Genomic DNA, 11832 nt, shown 5'->3' with positions numbered 1-11832 from the left:
CCGGCGTCGAAATTAAAATGTCCCATCGACTTTTGATTTTTACGAGTTTACTTTCAAGTTCTTTGTTACATTTTTTAATCTTGTAACATAATGTTCAATTGTTTTCTCCTCAACCTTAAGATTGATATGCCATCTACACAGTGTTTGAGTTGTTTGCATGTCGCAAAGGTTTTCTAATACAATAATAATGATTTGTCGTACCATATTTGTTATTATGCATTGAAAATGTGCTTAATAATTAATTATATGCTGCGTCACTTGCTATTTTCACAAGCAATTCCACTAAAATATAAGAATAGAGTTATTTTAAATAAAACATGAAAGCATTTGAAATGTATTTAATTCATAAACACAAGTAAAGCCGATGTCAAAAGATTATTAGATATTAGAGAGATTACAATGTATTCTTTCTACCAAGATGCCTGATATCCACTTGAACGGGAGCCAAACTGCTTCCAATCACTGACTCGGGCAGAACATGGGCAATTAGAAATACCACCAGCGTTGTTTGAGTTTTTATAAGCGCCATATCGCGCACCAATGTCGCCCATTTGAGGACCAAATTCGCTCGTACTGAATTGTTGCTTTCCCCAGCCATTCGCTGATCTAGCTGCAGATACGGTGGCAATAGAATCGTCGTTGCTGCTCTGCCATGCATTTAGTCCTAAAAACATTCATAAAATACACTATTGCAAAAAATTGGTCGTCTCCTATCTAGAACATTCTACAACATCAATATAATAAACAAGTCTTGCGGAGGTTAGATAACTTTCTTTATTTAAAAACTAGCGGACCGATGGATATATTGCTTAGATTAGCGTAGGGACCACGTTCATCCAACGGTGAGAGAATTTTTTAAATTGATCCAGGAATTTTTGAGATTACCGCTTTCAAAGAAATAAATAATCTCTTCAGCTTTATTCTTAGTATTGGAGTAGAGATTTGTTATATATCTTTTGTTATGTTAAGTGAGATTAATATGAATTTAATTTTATTATCACCGTTTACAAACAAACATATAAACATGCTAACATATAAGTAAAGCTAATAAAAACGTGTTAAAAATAGATTCAATAATCACATCAAAGAAAATGCAGCACTTAAATTCTAAATATGACGTATTTAAAAAGAACTACAAAAAATGTTATGGCATAATTTATCAGAATCATAAACGTAAAGCTGTATTGTGTTTTGTCAAAAATCGAAAATAAACACATAACATAATGTTTTGATGTTTCAACGAAATGGCTAGATGTAGTTAAATAATTCCTGATTCCTTTGCTTCTTTATAAAAGTACCTACTATATTCAATGCGCCTTTGCTTAAAAATATGTGTATAGCGTTTATTTCAATGTTTCATATTTAAATATTTTTCTTGATTTTATTTGTGTCAAATACACCGACCTAACCAAAGCGATACAAACTACATAAGATCTAAATATTTCTACAATTACCAAAAAGTAATATACTGCCTTCTTAGCACTAATATACGTAAGCGTGGAAATGAGAGGTTCTAGATTAGACTCTTAATAAACTAACTCTCTGCCTCTACCATATTTAAAAAAAAAATTCTTGGATGGGGCTTCACTTTTAAAGATAATTATATCATACTACAAATATTTCTATATAATTTTATAATAATGGTAAAATATTTCGAAAACACGTTTGCCATTTAACATAAAATGAAGGCTTATGATTGGTCAAGGTTTCTTCTCAGAAATATACGGCCCAAACTATGGAAAGTTCCTATCACCAACCTCGCTGAGTATTTCTTTGGAAATTTCCATTTCTTTCCCTCTTCAGTAATGCTAAGAATACTATGGATATTTCATGGTAATAGCTTTAGGCCAGTGGTCCCCAAACTCTCTCCCAATTTATAAATATTCACTTTCAAAATTTTATGAAAATAATCATTTCGTATCCTACTATTCCTGCGCCTTACATTTCGTATAGAAAACAATATGTAAAATTTTGTATTGTTAAAAACAAACCAAATGAGTCCAATGAAACTCATTGTCTAAATTAAAAACGAAATCATCATAGTTTCTCATGAGTATTTGTTTCATATTGCCATGCCTGTACACTACTACTAAAGATCAATTTATTACATCAAGTATTAAGTTAAAGACATTAAAAAACAGTCGTCGTCTCCCATAACGCCCCTCGTTTTTTCTGAATCTCTTACTGCCCCTAGCCTTCGGCGCACACCTAAACTAATATGAAAATAACTTCAATTATTTTAAAAATTATTCCTCTCTTCTGGGTGAATATCGACAACAGTTATAGTAAGCTTCAATAATATTCATCAACGAATCAGGATTTAAGTTAGAAATTTTGAATGAGAAATTTTGAAAGAATAGAAAAAATTAGATCACGAGGCAGGATTCGAACCTGCGTTTCTTGCCTAACCGTAGCAAGTAGTTTCTATTCTTTCAAAATTTCTCATTTATAAAGCATTTCAATGCTATAAAACTAAAAATTTAAATTAAAGGATTTAAGTTATTTTAAATGAGAAACTCAATTTTATCACGACATTTTTGTTGAACAGTTTGAGTGATAGTGAAAATCTACTGATAAATTAGAAAATAGCTATTTATATTTATTGCCGTTGTACTTCGGACCATTCTTGGAAGTCTATTGTTGAATAGGTATTAAATGATGAGGATATTTTTTATAAGAAACTGAATATTTTTATAGCGATTCCACAAATGGTGTCGCAAATTGTAACTAAATTGCTAAATTGATGTTTCTATAATTTTGTGTTTGTTGTGAACTCTTTCTCGGGCAGGAAAATTCTAGATCTACATCGTACAGTTTTGCGGTAGCGGCTAAACTTTGAAGAAAAAGGGGGTTATCAAAATTGGCAAAAGGCGGGCCATAATTATTTGGCTTAATTATTTGGCATACTAACTATACTATTCTGTCAGTGTAAATTTTTGTAACATATATTTGTAAATATATAATGCATAATAGATACCTACTTCTCATAGAAAATACGATTACAAAAGTATTGACTGTTTATTACAAAAGCACATTATTATTATGTATATTGTATATGTTAATGAGAACTTTTCTTGAATAATATTCGTCAAGTAAATGGATGTAAACGATTTCAATTAAGATCGTAGTCGTCGTCAAATTATTCTTCAACGTGTGGTAACAACTTCTTCAGCTTTTATAAATTAGATAATTTTAAACGTTTTTAAACGCGTTTTATTCTTTATATTATTAACCAAACGATTGAAATTTATAACGCTCACGCAGTAAAAAAATAACAAGTAAGCGTCATAGCAGTTATAAGTACTGTAAAATCTAGCAAAATAAAATGCAAAATCTTATTTGAGTGTAACGTAATATGTACCTAAATAAAAATTACCTGGTGCTTGAAATTGGTGATCGCGATGAGCAAAACTTCCTACTACCACGCACAGCACCGATAAAGTTACAAATTTAACCTGAAAATATAATATACAAAACAAACTTTTAATAAGAAATTTGCAACTTAATATTAAATGTGACCGGTTTTGGTCACATCAAATTAAATGTTCCTGGAAAATTTTTGACACATTTTCACGATGCGAATCAATACTTCATATAACAATGTCAAATGCAAATTATGTAATCAAAATAAAATATAATAGTTTAAAAAAACTATAAAACACGCTTTAACAAAAATCATATTTTGCAAATTGAAAACTGGAATAATTTTATCAAATTAGTGTATTGTCATCGGTCCTCAATAAATCTACAAAGTTTGAACGAAATCTGGCCGTTTAAAGTGGGTCAAAATCGCGCCCAAAGAAGTCAGTTACAAACAAACAAACAAACATACAAACAAACAAACAAACAAACATACAGGTGAAGCTAATAAAAAGCGTGTAACAACTTTATTGCATGAAAATAGGATAGTCATCTGTACATAAAATACTTAGATGTGGATGTGGTAGTCGAGCACGCTTCGGCACGAATTGGGCCAGCTCGCACCGGGGAAGTACCACACCCCCACAGAAAATCGGCGTGAAGTGATAGCTTGCTATTGTGTTTCGTACGGTGAGTGGGGGAGCCGGAGGCCTATTTCCTTCTCCTAGCCCTTCCCAGTCCATTCATTCTTTCCAGTTATCAATCCTTTCCTTATCCCTTATCCCTTAAAACCGGGCAGCGCATTTTCAGAGGTCTAAGCCTCTGTGAATGTTCATGGGCTGTGGTGATCGTTTACCATCAGGCGAACCACCAGCTCAGTTGCCCGCTATGACATAAAAAAAAAACTTAGAACTCTATGAGATCTTATCGCAGAATGAGTTTAGGAATGAGTTATGAGCTTTTAATTGCAGCGATTGTTAACTACAGAAAAATTCAACAAAACCACATTGTTGCCAGCCCTCTTTAAGAGATAACGAGCACTAGAAGCTAATTTCACCGATGATTTTGGACAGAATCAAAGACATATAAAACAAATTGAAACGTTAAACACGATCAGCGCTTGGAATTGCATTTCATCGACGTACATAATAAAACCATGTTCAAGCATAACCAAGTTCAAATTCCGAACCTACAATTTTCTGCTTATCTTTCTTAAGAGTCCATCTCACCTAGTAGTTTCAGTCAATAATATAAAATTATATATTATAAACTAAACATTATTTTATAACGTAGAACTGAGTTCTACTAAATGTGTTTTGAGGTATTTATTATTCGTGAAATGGCCCTTCAATGTGCGAACAAACAATATATAAAAAAACTATCGACTTAACTTACCGACATCATTTTCGATAGCACTTTAAGCTTAAGATTGTACCTACTGCTCTTTATTTAACATATATATAGCAAGACAAATCCTACACAAGTCTTCGTAAAAACAATCTCATTGAAATGATTCCTATATACAACCTTTGTTCTAAGAACATATGTGTTATATAATAATGATTATTTCGTGAGTTTTAAATTATTGTCATCAATTATTGTAATAATATGAATAAGATTTGAAAGAACGTGTTCTTCTAATAGGACGTAATTGTAATGTCACCTTGACGTTTAATTACATTAGCAGCAATGAGGTCGCTGAACGTTGCCAGCATCCCCCCTTCCCCGATAGGTATTCTTTACTAAATTTTGTCAAATTTATTTTTATTTAATATCTGCAATACTGTTCAATGCTTCACAGGAATAAAAGAATGTCAAAGACTCCGTATATCCTCGCTACGATTGATCCATTGCATCCTTGGCTTGAGGCAGCTTTCAGGTTGAGCAAATAAAATTCCAATAACCAATGTTTCTCTTTCTTCAGCAATAATATGAAATTTTATGAATAAATCTATGTTCTGGCAAGGTTTTAGTGAACGTGACCATATGAAAATATGATTACCGAACAGATTGTTTTTGTTGTTGTGTTGTAACTTTTATCCAACACAGGAACTAAGCAAAATAATTATATAAATATTAAAATAAAGATATTAAAATGATGTTCTTACCAATTTATTAAAACCTTACAAAAGTAGTACCTTAATGGATAAAGTTTGTTGTCTCCCTAGGGACTCTGGGAGTGTATCATCATTTAACTTATAATTTTTTACAAATCCTAATATTGCCATCCAACTCCAATAAAACATCAGAAATACCTAAACTCAAATTTCTTTTACGTTTAACTTGATTTTAATTAAAAAATATTCCCTGTAATACCGAAAATGCTTATTCGTTGACGAGATTGGATATTTTAATAACATTGTTACGATTAAAATACTTAATTACTGCCTTATTAATTAATAGAGGTCCAACGGGAATTCTTCTCTAGATTCTAGAATAACTTCGGATTGAGTGAATAATATCAGATAATATAATATCATTTCTTATTTAATTATGTAAAATGCATATTTTTAAAAAACAAATGAGGTCAAAAGAGGAGGATTCTGTGCAATTAATCATACAACATGTAATATTATATTAAATGTAAGTATAATTATATGATGTATATGCTACCAGTATTAGACCTCAGTCAACAAGCCTTGGGCACTACCCACAGTAAATTCCGTATAAATAGAATCATGATGAAAGTAACATATCCTTGTAATATTAAATTTAATGTCTCGTGGTCGAGCTGGTGGTAAATATAAAATGATGTATTTTGAAGATTCAAAATCGCTTCCACTTGAAGTATACTTGAATGAATAATTATTCGAGTTTAGGTTACACTACATACTGTTAGAAATGATCAAAAATGAAAAAAAAACGAACAATATTTGGATTTAAAAAATACAAAAACAGCGTTAATTAACCCTAAAGATAATTCAAATACTTGGAAATCTTTATAGTCGTTATCATTTGTTTTTCCCGATCGACAAGAATCTTATCTAAAAACAAAACGTGCCAAATGATGTTTTCATGGAGATTTGTTCCCCTATATCTTTCTCCTAAAATTAGATTTCACCAACTCGATAAGAATGTGGGTTAACATGTAATAGCCATTACTTTTTTTTTTTTTTTTTTTTTATGTTACAGTCGGCAATGGAGCTGGTGGGACGCCTGATGGTAAGCGCTACCACCGCCCATGAACATTTGGAGAGGCATAAGGTCCATTGCAGACCTTACGCCTCTACAAATGGATTGCCGACTTTTTGGGAAGGAATTAAGAAAGGATTGGCGATAGGAATAAAGGAAAGGACTGGGAAGGGTAAGGAAAAGGATATGGGCCTCCGGCTCCCCCACTCACCGAACGAAACACAGCAGAATGCTATTTCACGCCGGTCTTCTGTGGGGGTGTGGTACTTCCCCGGTGCGAGCTGGCCCAATTCGTGCCGAAGCGTGCTCGACTACCACATACGAACTTTACTTCACTTTACTTTGAACATTATTAGGGCGAGAAAAGGTTCTCTACCAATTTTAATAGCGGTTTTTTTTGTCACCACATTTAAAGTATGACTTTAACATTAGTTACTTCGAATGGCGAGACGTAAGCAAGATTTCTATTCCATTAATAATCATTAGGAGGATAAACAATAACAATCCTCTTATCAATCTCAAAAAAACATTTTTTGTGTATTTTTATGACCAGATTTATTTTATACTAGCTGCGCCCGGCGGTTTCACCCTCGTAAGTCCGTATCCCGTAGGAATACCGGGATAAAAAGCCTATATGTTATTCCAGTTGTCCAGCTATCTACGTGTACAGCTATTCATTGCAATCGGTTCAGCAGCAAACAACAACAAACACACATCCTTACAATCTTTCGCATTTATAATATTAAGCAGAATTATTAAAATGTTTGTATGGTGTCTCTACTTTTGATACATATTTAATTCATCGAAAAATGTGGTATTAAAATGTGAATTGTAAAATTTAATATCTGCTTAAAGTCCAAGATTAAATTATTTCCGAAATTTTATCCAAATGCTCAATAGGGGAAAGCGCGTTTTCCAATATCCTGTTTACCGATATTTCAAGTTCTTTGTTTTCTTTTCTTTGTCACAATTTAATTGGTTTTTAACAAGTCATTATTGGAAATATAAAATTGAAGCAATGATTGCCTTGCGGTTTTCTGTATCATAAAATAAAAGTAATATACTAGCTACGTTCTTTATAAATTACCAGCTTTCCGCCCGTGGCTTCGTCCACGTAGTATTGTTATATTTATAAAAAATGTGTAATAATATTAATTAAACTACTTAGAAGAATTTAATATCAGTATATGTTATGAGTATGTATGTAGTAGATTCTTTTATTTAAGATTTTATTAGCATGTGCTCTAGATAGTTGACAAATTCAACTTAAGGTAACGAATCGTTCATTTTTTCCGTTTTATTTTATGACTTAATGAACATGGGGTGTTTCAAGGCTACCTGCCTCTATCTTTTAATCTCAATCAATGCTTTCCACGGTAAATAGTTTCCTATATTACTTTCTAATCCCAATTATGTCCATATACTAAATAATTATACCATAAATAAAGTATCTTCGTAGTGACGTGGAAAACAGACAAACACACTTTCGCACTTATAATAATAGTAAGGATATTTATATTACCCATCTCGTGAGTTTATTGATAGCGGTGTCATAGGTTACGATAACACCCTTAACATCTGGCTCTCAAGTAAATCATTATATTTGTCATCAAACACGCTTATCACGTTCACCTATTGACGGGCTGGCTGTCGAAAATTCTTCCGTAGCGATAAACTTTTATTAATAGAAAAGTCTTAATTAAAACGATTTTCTCTCGCATTATCTCAAAATAATAATATGCGCGGCTGTTCCTTAGTACTTACTAACTATAAATACTCGTATATATGTAATTTTAAATTTTCATTTTTTTTTTCATTCACGGATATCTAAATTGTTGTGTAGATGCCATTAAACAATTTTAAACAAATGCCATTTAACAACAAAAGGGTCCGCAATTTTATGTTTGTCGAAATGACAAAAAACTCTTATTCAAATACAGATTTACTTAATAATAATAATCAGTCATACAATGTTTCATTTTTTTATTTGCCACGATGCCAACACTAAACAACTGTTTTACATTTATTCATCCAACCAAATCAATTTGCTAACATTTTTATCAACTCTTGCCCTTGCCTTTTATTCTTTCATCGTTTTAAATAGGTAATGTATAAATCAGATTTATGTTATTTGCGCGTAAGAAATGTTTTTGCAAACCTAGTACGATTCTTCTTTCGATGGAGGAGCACCGCCTTCTTTACAGTTTACACACGTGTAACAAAAAAAAAATGATTTTCGCACGTTCAATATTCGTAGAAATAAATTTTCTTTCTGAAGTTGATGCCAAGAACAGTTAATGCTTAGAATGTTTGTAAAGCTGTAAACAATTTCTGTAGATAAGGAAAAGCTTATTTTAAGTACATTCTCCGATATTCCTTAAGTATAATGAAAGTTCTAAATTTAGAATGTTGTGATTTATATACTTACCATACTACTGTTTTTTCCGATAAGGTAAAGATTGTCATTAGTCTGTTAGAACGTTAAATTCTGAATTTGCAAAATATGATTTCACAATAAACTGAAAATGTGTATAGATTTATGACTTTTCCATAAGGTATTTATTTATTGCAGACATTAAATTAATATCTTCGATAGTTGCTGAGGGCTTTATATAACTTCGTATAAACTACTAAAAACAATTACTAAAGATATGTATTTCACAGCTACTAGTATTTATCCCTAAGAAGAGCAAACAGCCATTGGCATTGCCGCTTGATAAATGATCATTATCGCAGTCCATTAGAAACAGATGTGTTATCAACCTCAATTTATTACATTTGGGATATGCATGAAATTGTACGATAAAGCAAGGATTAACAATACGACACGAACAAAGCTAAAGCTTATATATAGCTTAATATGACAAAAAAAACTTCGCGAAATTGTAAACACACAAATGAAAAATATGCAAAAATGTAGACACACATATGAAGCTCACGAAAATTCATCATTCATTCAAAATATAATTTAAACTTCATCTAAAAAATAAACGAATTTATCTAAGCCTTATCTTGTACTGTTATAATTGAGTTAACTTATCTGAGTTGCTAAGGTGATGACAGGTAGACGAATTATTGGGTTTACAAGTCCTTAGCTAACCGCGACATGTCATTGCCCTACGATTGTTAGTTTTGAAATACAACTTAAATTGTAATTTGTCTACAGCAAATATGATCCAAACATGTTCATTATGTATCTTGAAAAGCAGGGAAAAAGTAGCCTATGACCTCAGCTATCAGCCATTAAAAGTCTTGTCAAAATCGATCCAGCCATCCTAGAGATTAGCCGGAACAAAACTGACATAAATTGTAAAAAACATAGTTTTTTGTCATCCCTATGTAATAAGTAAAGGGTGGTTTTATAATATTATTAAGAGATTAAAATCTTAAATATGCATAAACTTGTTCATAAAAATTGTTTCTTTTGCGCTTTGACAGTAGCCTGTATCATACAAGATGTATGTTTAATATAAGTCAGTGGGTAGTAATTTCAATTAAGGTCCACTGTGGAACCGTTCTATGGTTGCTGTCAATTTGAGCTCTTGTTTGGTTACAGTCAATTGCTTTTATCCTAATGGTGTTTGGAAAAATATTATTTCGTTCCTGCATTATTTATCAAGGCTTAAATGTTCTGCATAAAAAAACACAGACGTTCATGAATGCGTATTAAGTAAATTATTTTTAACAGAATTTTAAATATCTTTAAAAAAATCTCCGAAATCAACTGTCCAACGATAACGAAATTATTTCGAGACTTCCTATGGCGCAAACTCTTTCGAATGAAAAAAGATCTTAAAATATCTTTAAATACATATAGTCGAAACAGAGAAAAATTTTAATACACTAAAACAAATAAGGCCATATATTAAAGGCCTTATTTTATTATTACTGGCTGGTGCAAATCAGTGTAAATATGATTTTAATGTTTTATTCCCTAATAGAATTAGGAAGTGGTCCTTGTCATTTAAAAATATTTATTTTTAACTACTCATTTACTTGTAAACTGGAAACAATAAAAAAGGAACGCCCAGCTATTGTTTCAATCATTTATCTTTTTTTACTTACTAACTAATAATTTCATCCAGTAGATAATAAAGGGCCAAATTACCATTTTTATTAAATTTATTTATGGGATGAATATTTTCACAACAGCCTGTAGCGTACAACTAAGATTGATGAAATATTCTATACGCTTTCAGTTTTTTTTCGCGTTCAACAACTCACTGGTCGTGTCCAAGGTTTATGAATATTTTAACCAAAATGGATAATGTAAAGAATACTACGAATAATAACAGCACATACACTTGGTATGGTATTGGGCTATCGTTTTACGATGACACCACCACTTTTGAGGATTCCAGTTTAGTAAAGGCCACATTAAGCTTTATTCTCGGTGTGTCAATGGTTTTGAGCCTGATTGGAAATTCCTGTACATGTGCTGTCATAACCAGAGAGAGATCTATGAAAATACCAACAAATTATTATTTATTAAACTTGGCTATTACAGATCTCATGACGGCACTTTTCGTTCCTATCGAAATATACATTATATGGATCAAAGACCAGTATCCGTTTAGTGATGAAGGATGTAGGTTACATTTTTTGATTTGGGATGTCCTGAGCAACTGCAGTGTACTAACGATACTTGCGTTTACAATAGAACGGTACCTTGTAATATCGAAACCCTTTCTGCGACAGAGACTAGCTTTAAACTCGCGTGTTTTTAAAATAATCACTGCTATCTGGATAATTGCTTGCATGTTCTCAGTGCCAAATGTATTTTTCGCATATTTGGTGGAAAGAAAAAATAATAGTTACTGTTGTCTCACTGTGGCAGACGAGAAAATAATAATCATAGCAGCTCAACTGATTGTGTTCTTCGTGGTGCCTATGACAGTGATTTTTGTGTTGTATATTTTTATAGCATTAAATTTGAAGTCGCAATGTTCTCACCCCGCTTATGGAGCTCAGAACAAGAGCAGAGCTGTGAAGATGTTGGGTAAAGATATATTTATTTTTGGTAATTTTAAACAAAAAGTGCCATTACTACCTATTACAAGATAATTTTATTCCAGCGGCAGTCGCGGCATCATTCTTCATTTGCTGGTCACCGTACTTTGTTCTCCGCCTTCTGTTATTGCTGCCCAAAAGAAACACGGGAGCTTATTTCAACGTAAGCCCAATATTTATTATATGCTTTTTATACCTTTTTTTTTTGATCTTATTGTTACGTTGTATGTCTACTTTACAATATTTAAATCATATTCGAGAAACATATAAAGGTTCTATACAGGTAAAAAAATAAAAAGCAGATTTAATAATATGAAATGTTTGGTGAAA

General features: G+C 31.8%; 1 protein-coding gene across 1 annotated transcript; it reads right to left on the bottom strand.

Annotated features, from left to right (window-relative positions):
- Window positions 1–399: 399 nt before the first annotated feature.
- LOC119834317 lies at window positions 400–4764 on the bottom strand. Its single transcript, XM_038358656.1, has 3 exons — window positions 4756–4764; window positions 3377–3455; window positions 400–664 (listed from the first exon to the last, which is right to left on the bottom strand). Exons 1-3 carry the CDS (start codon window positions 4762–4764, stop codon window positions 411–413), a joined length of 342 nt encoding a protein of 113 aa, XP_038214584.1. The 3' UTR covers window positions 400–410.
- Between the last annotated feature and the right edge of the window lie 7068 nt (window positions 4765–11832).

Source organism: Zerene cesonia, chromosome 19 (assembly GCF_012273895.1).
Source record: "Zerene cesonia ecotype Mississippi chromosome 19, Zerene_cesonia_1.1, whole genome shotgun sequence".
NCBI lineage: Eukaryota > Metazoa > Arthropoda > Insecta > Lepidoptera > Pieridae > Zerene > Zerene cesonia.
This window is presented reverse-complemented; position numbering and strand designations above follow the sequence as displayed.

Bases quoted from the DNA above. Each gene is read 5' to 3' on its own strand.
- LOC119834317 (XM_038358656.1), bottom strand. The intron at 665-3,376 runs GTAATTTTTATT...GAATGTTTTTAG, and splicing joins TCACCAATTTCAAGCACCAG to GACTAAATGCATGGCAGAGC.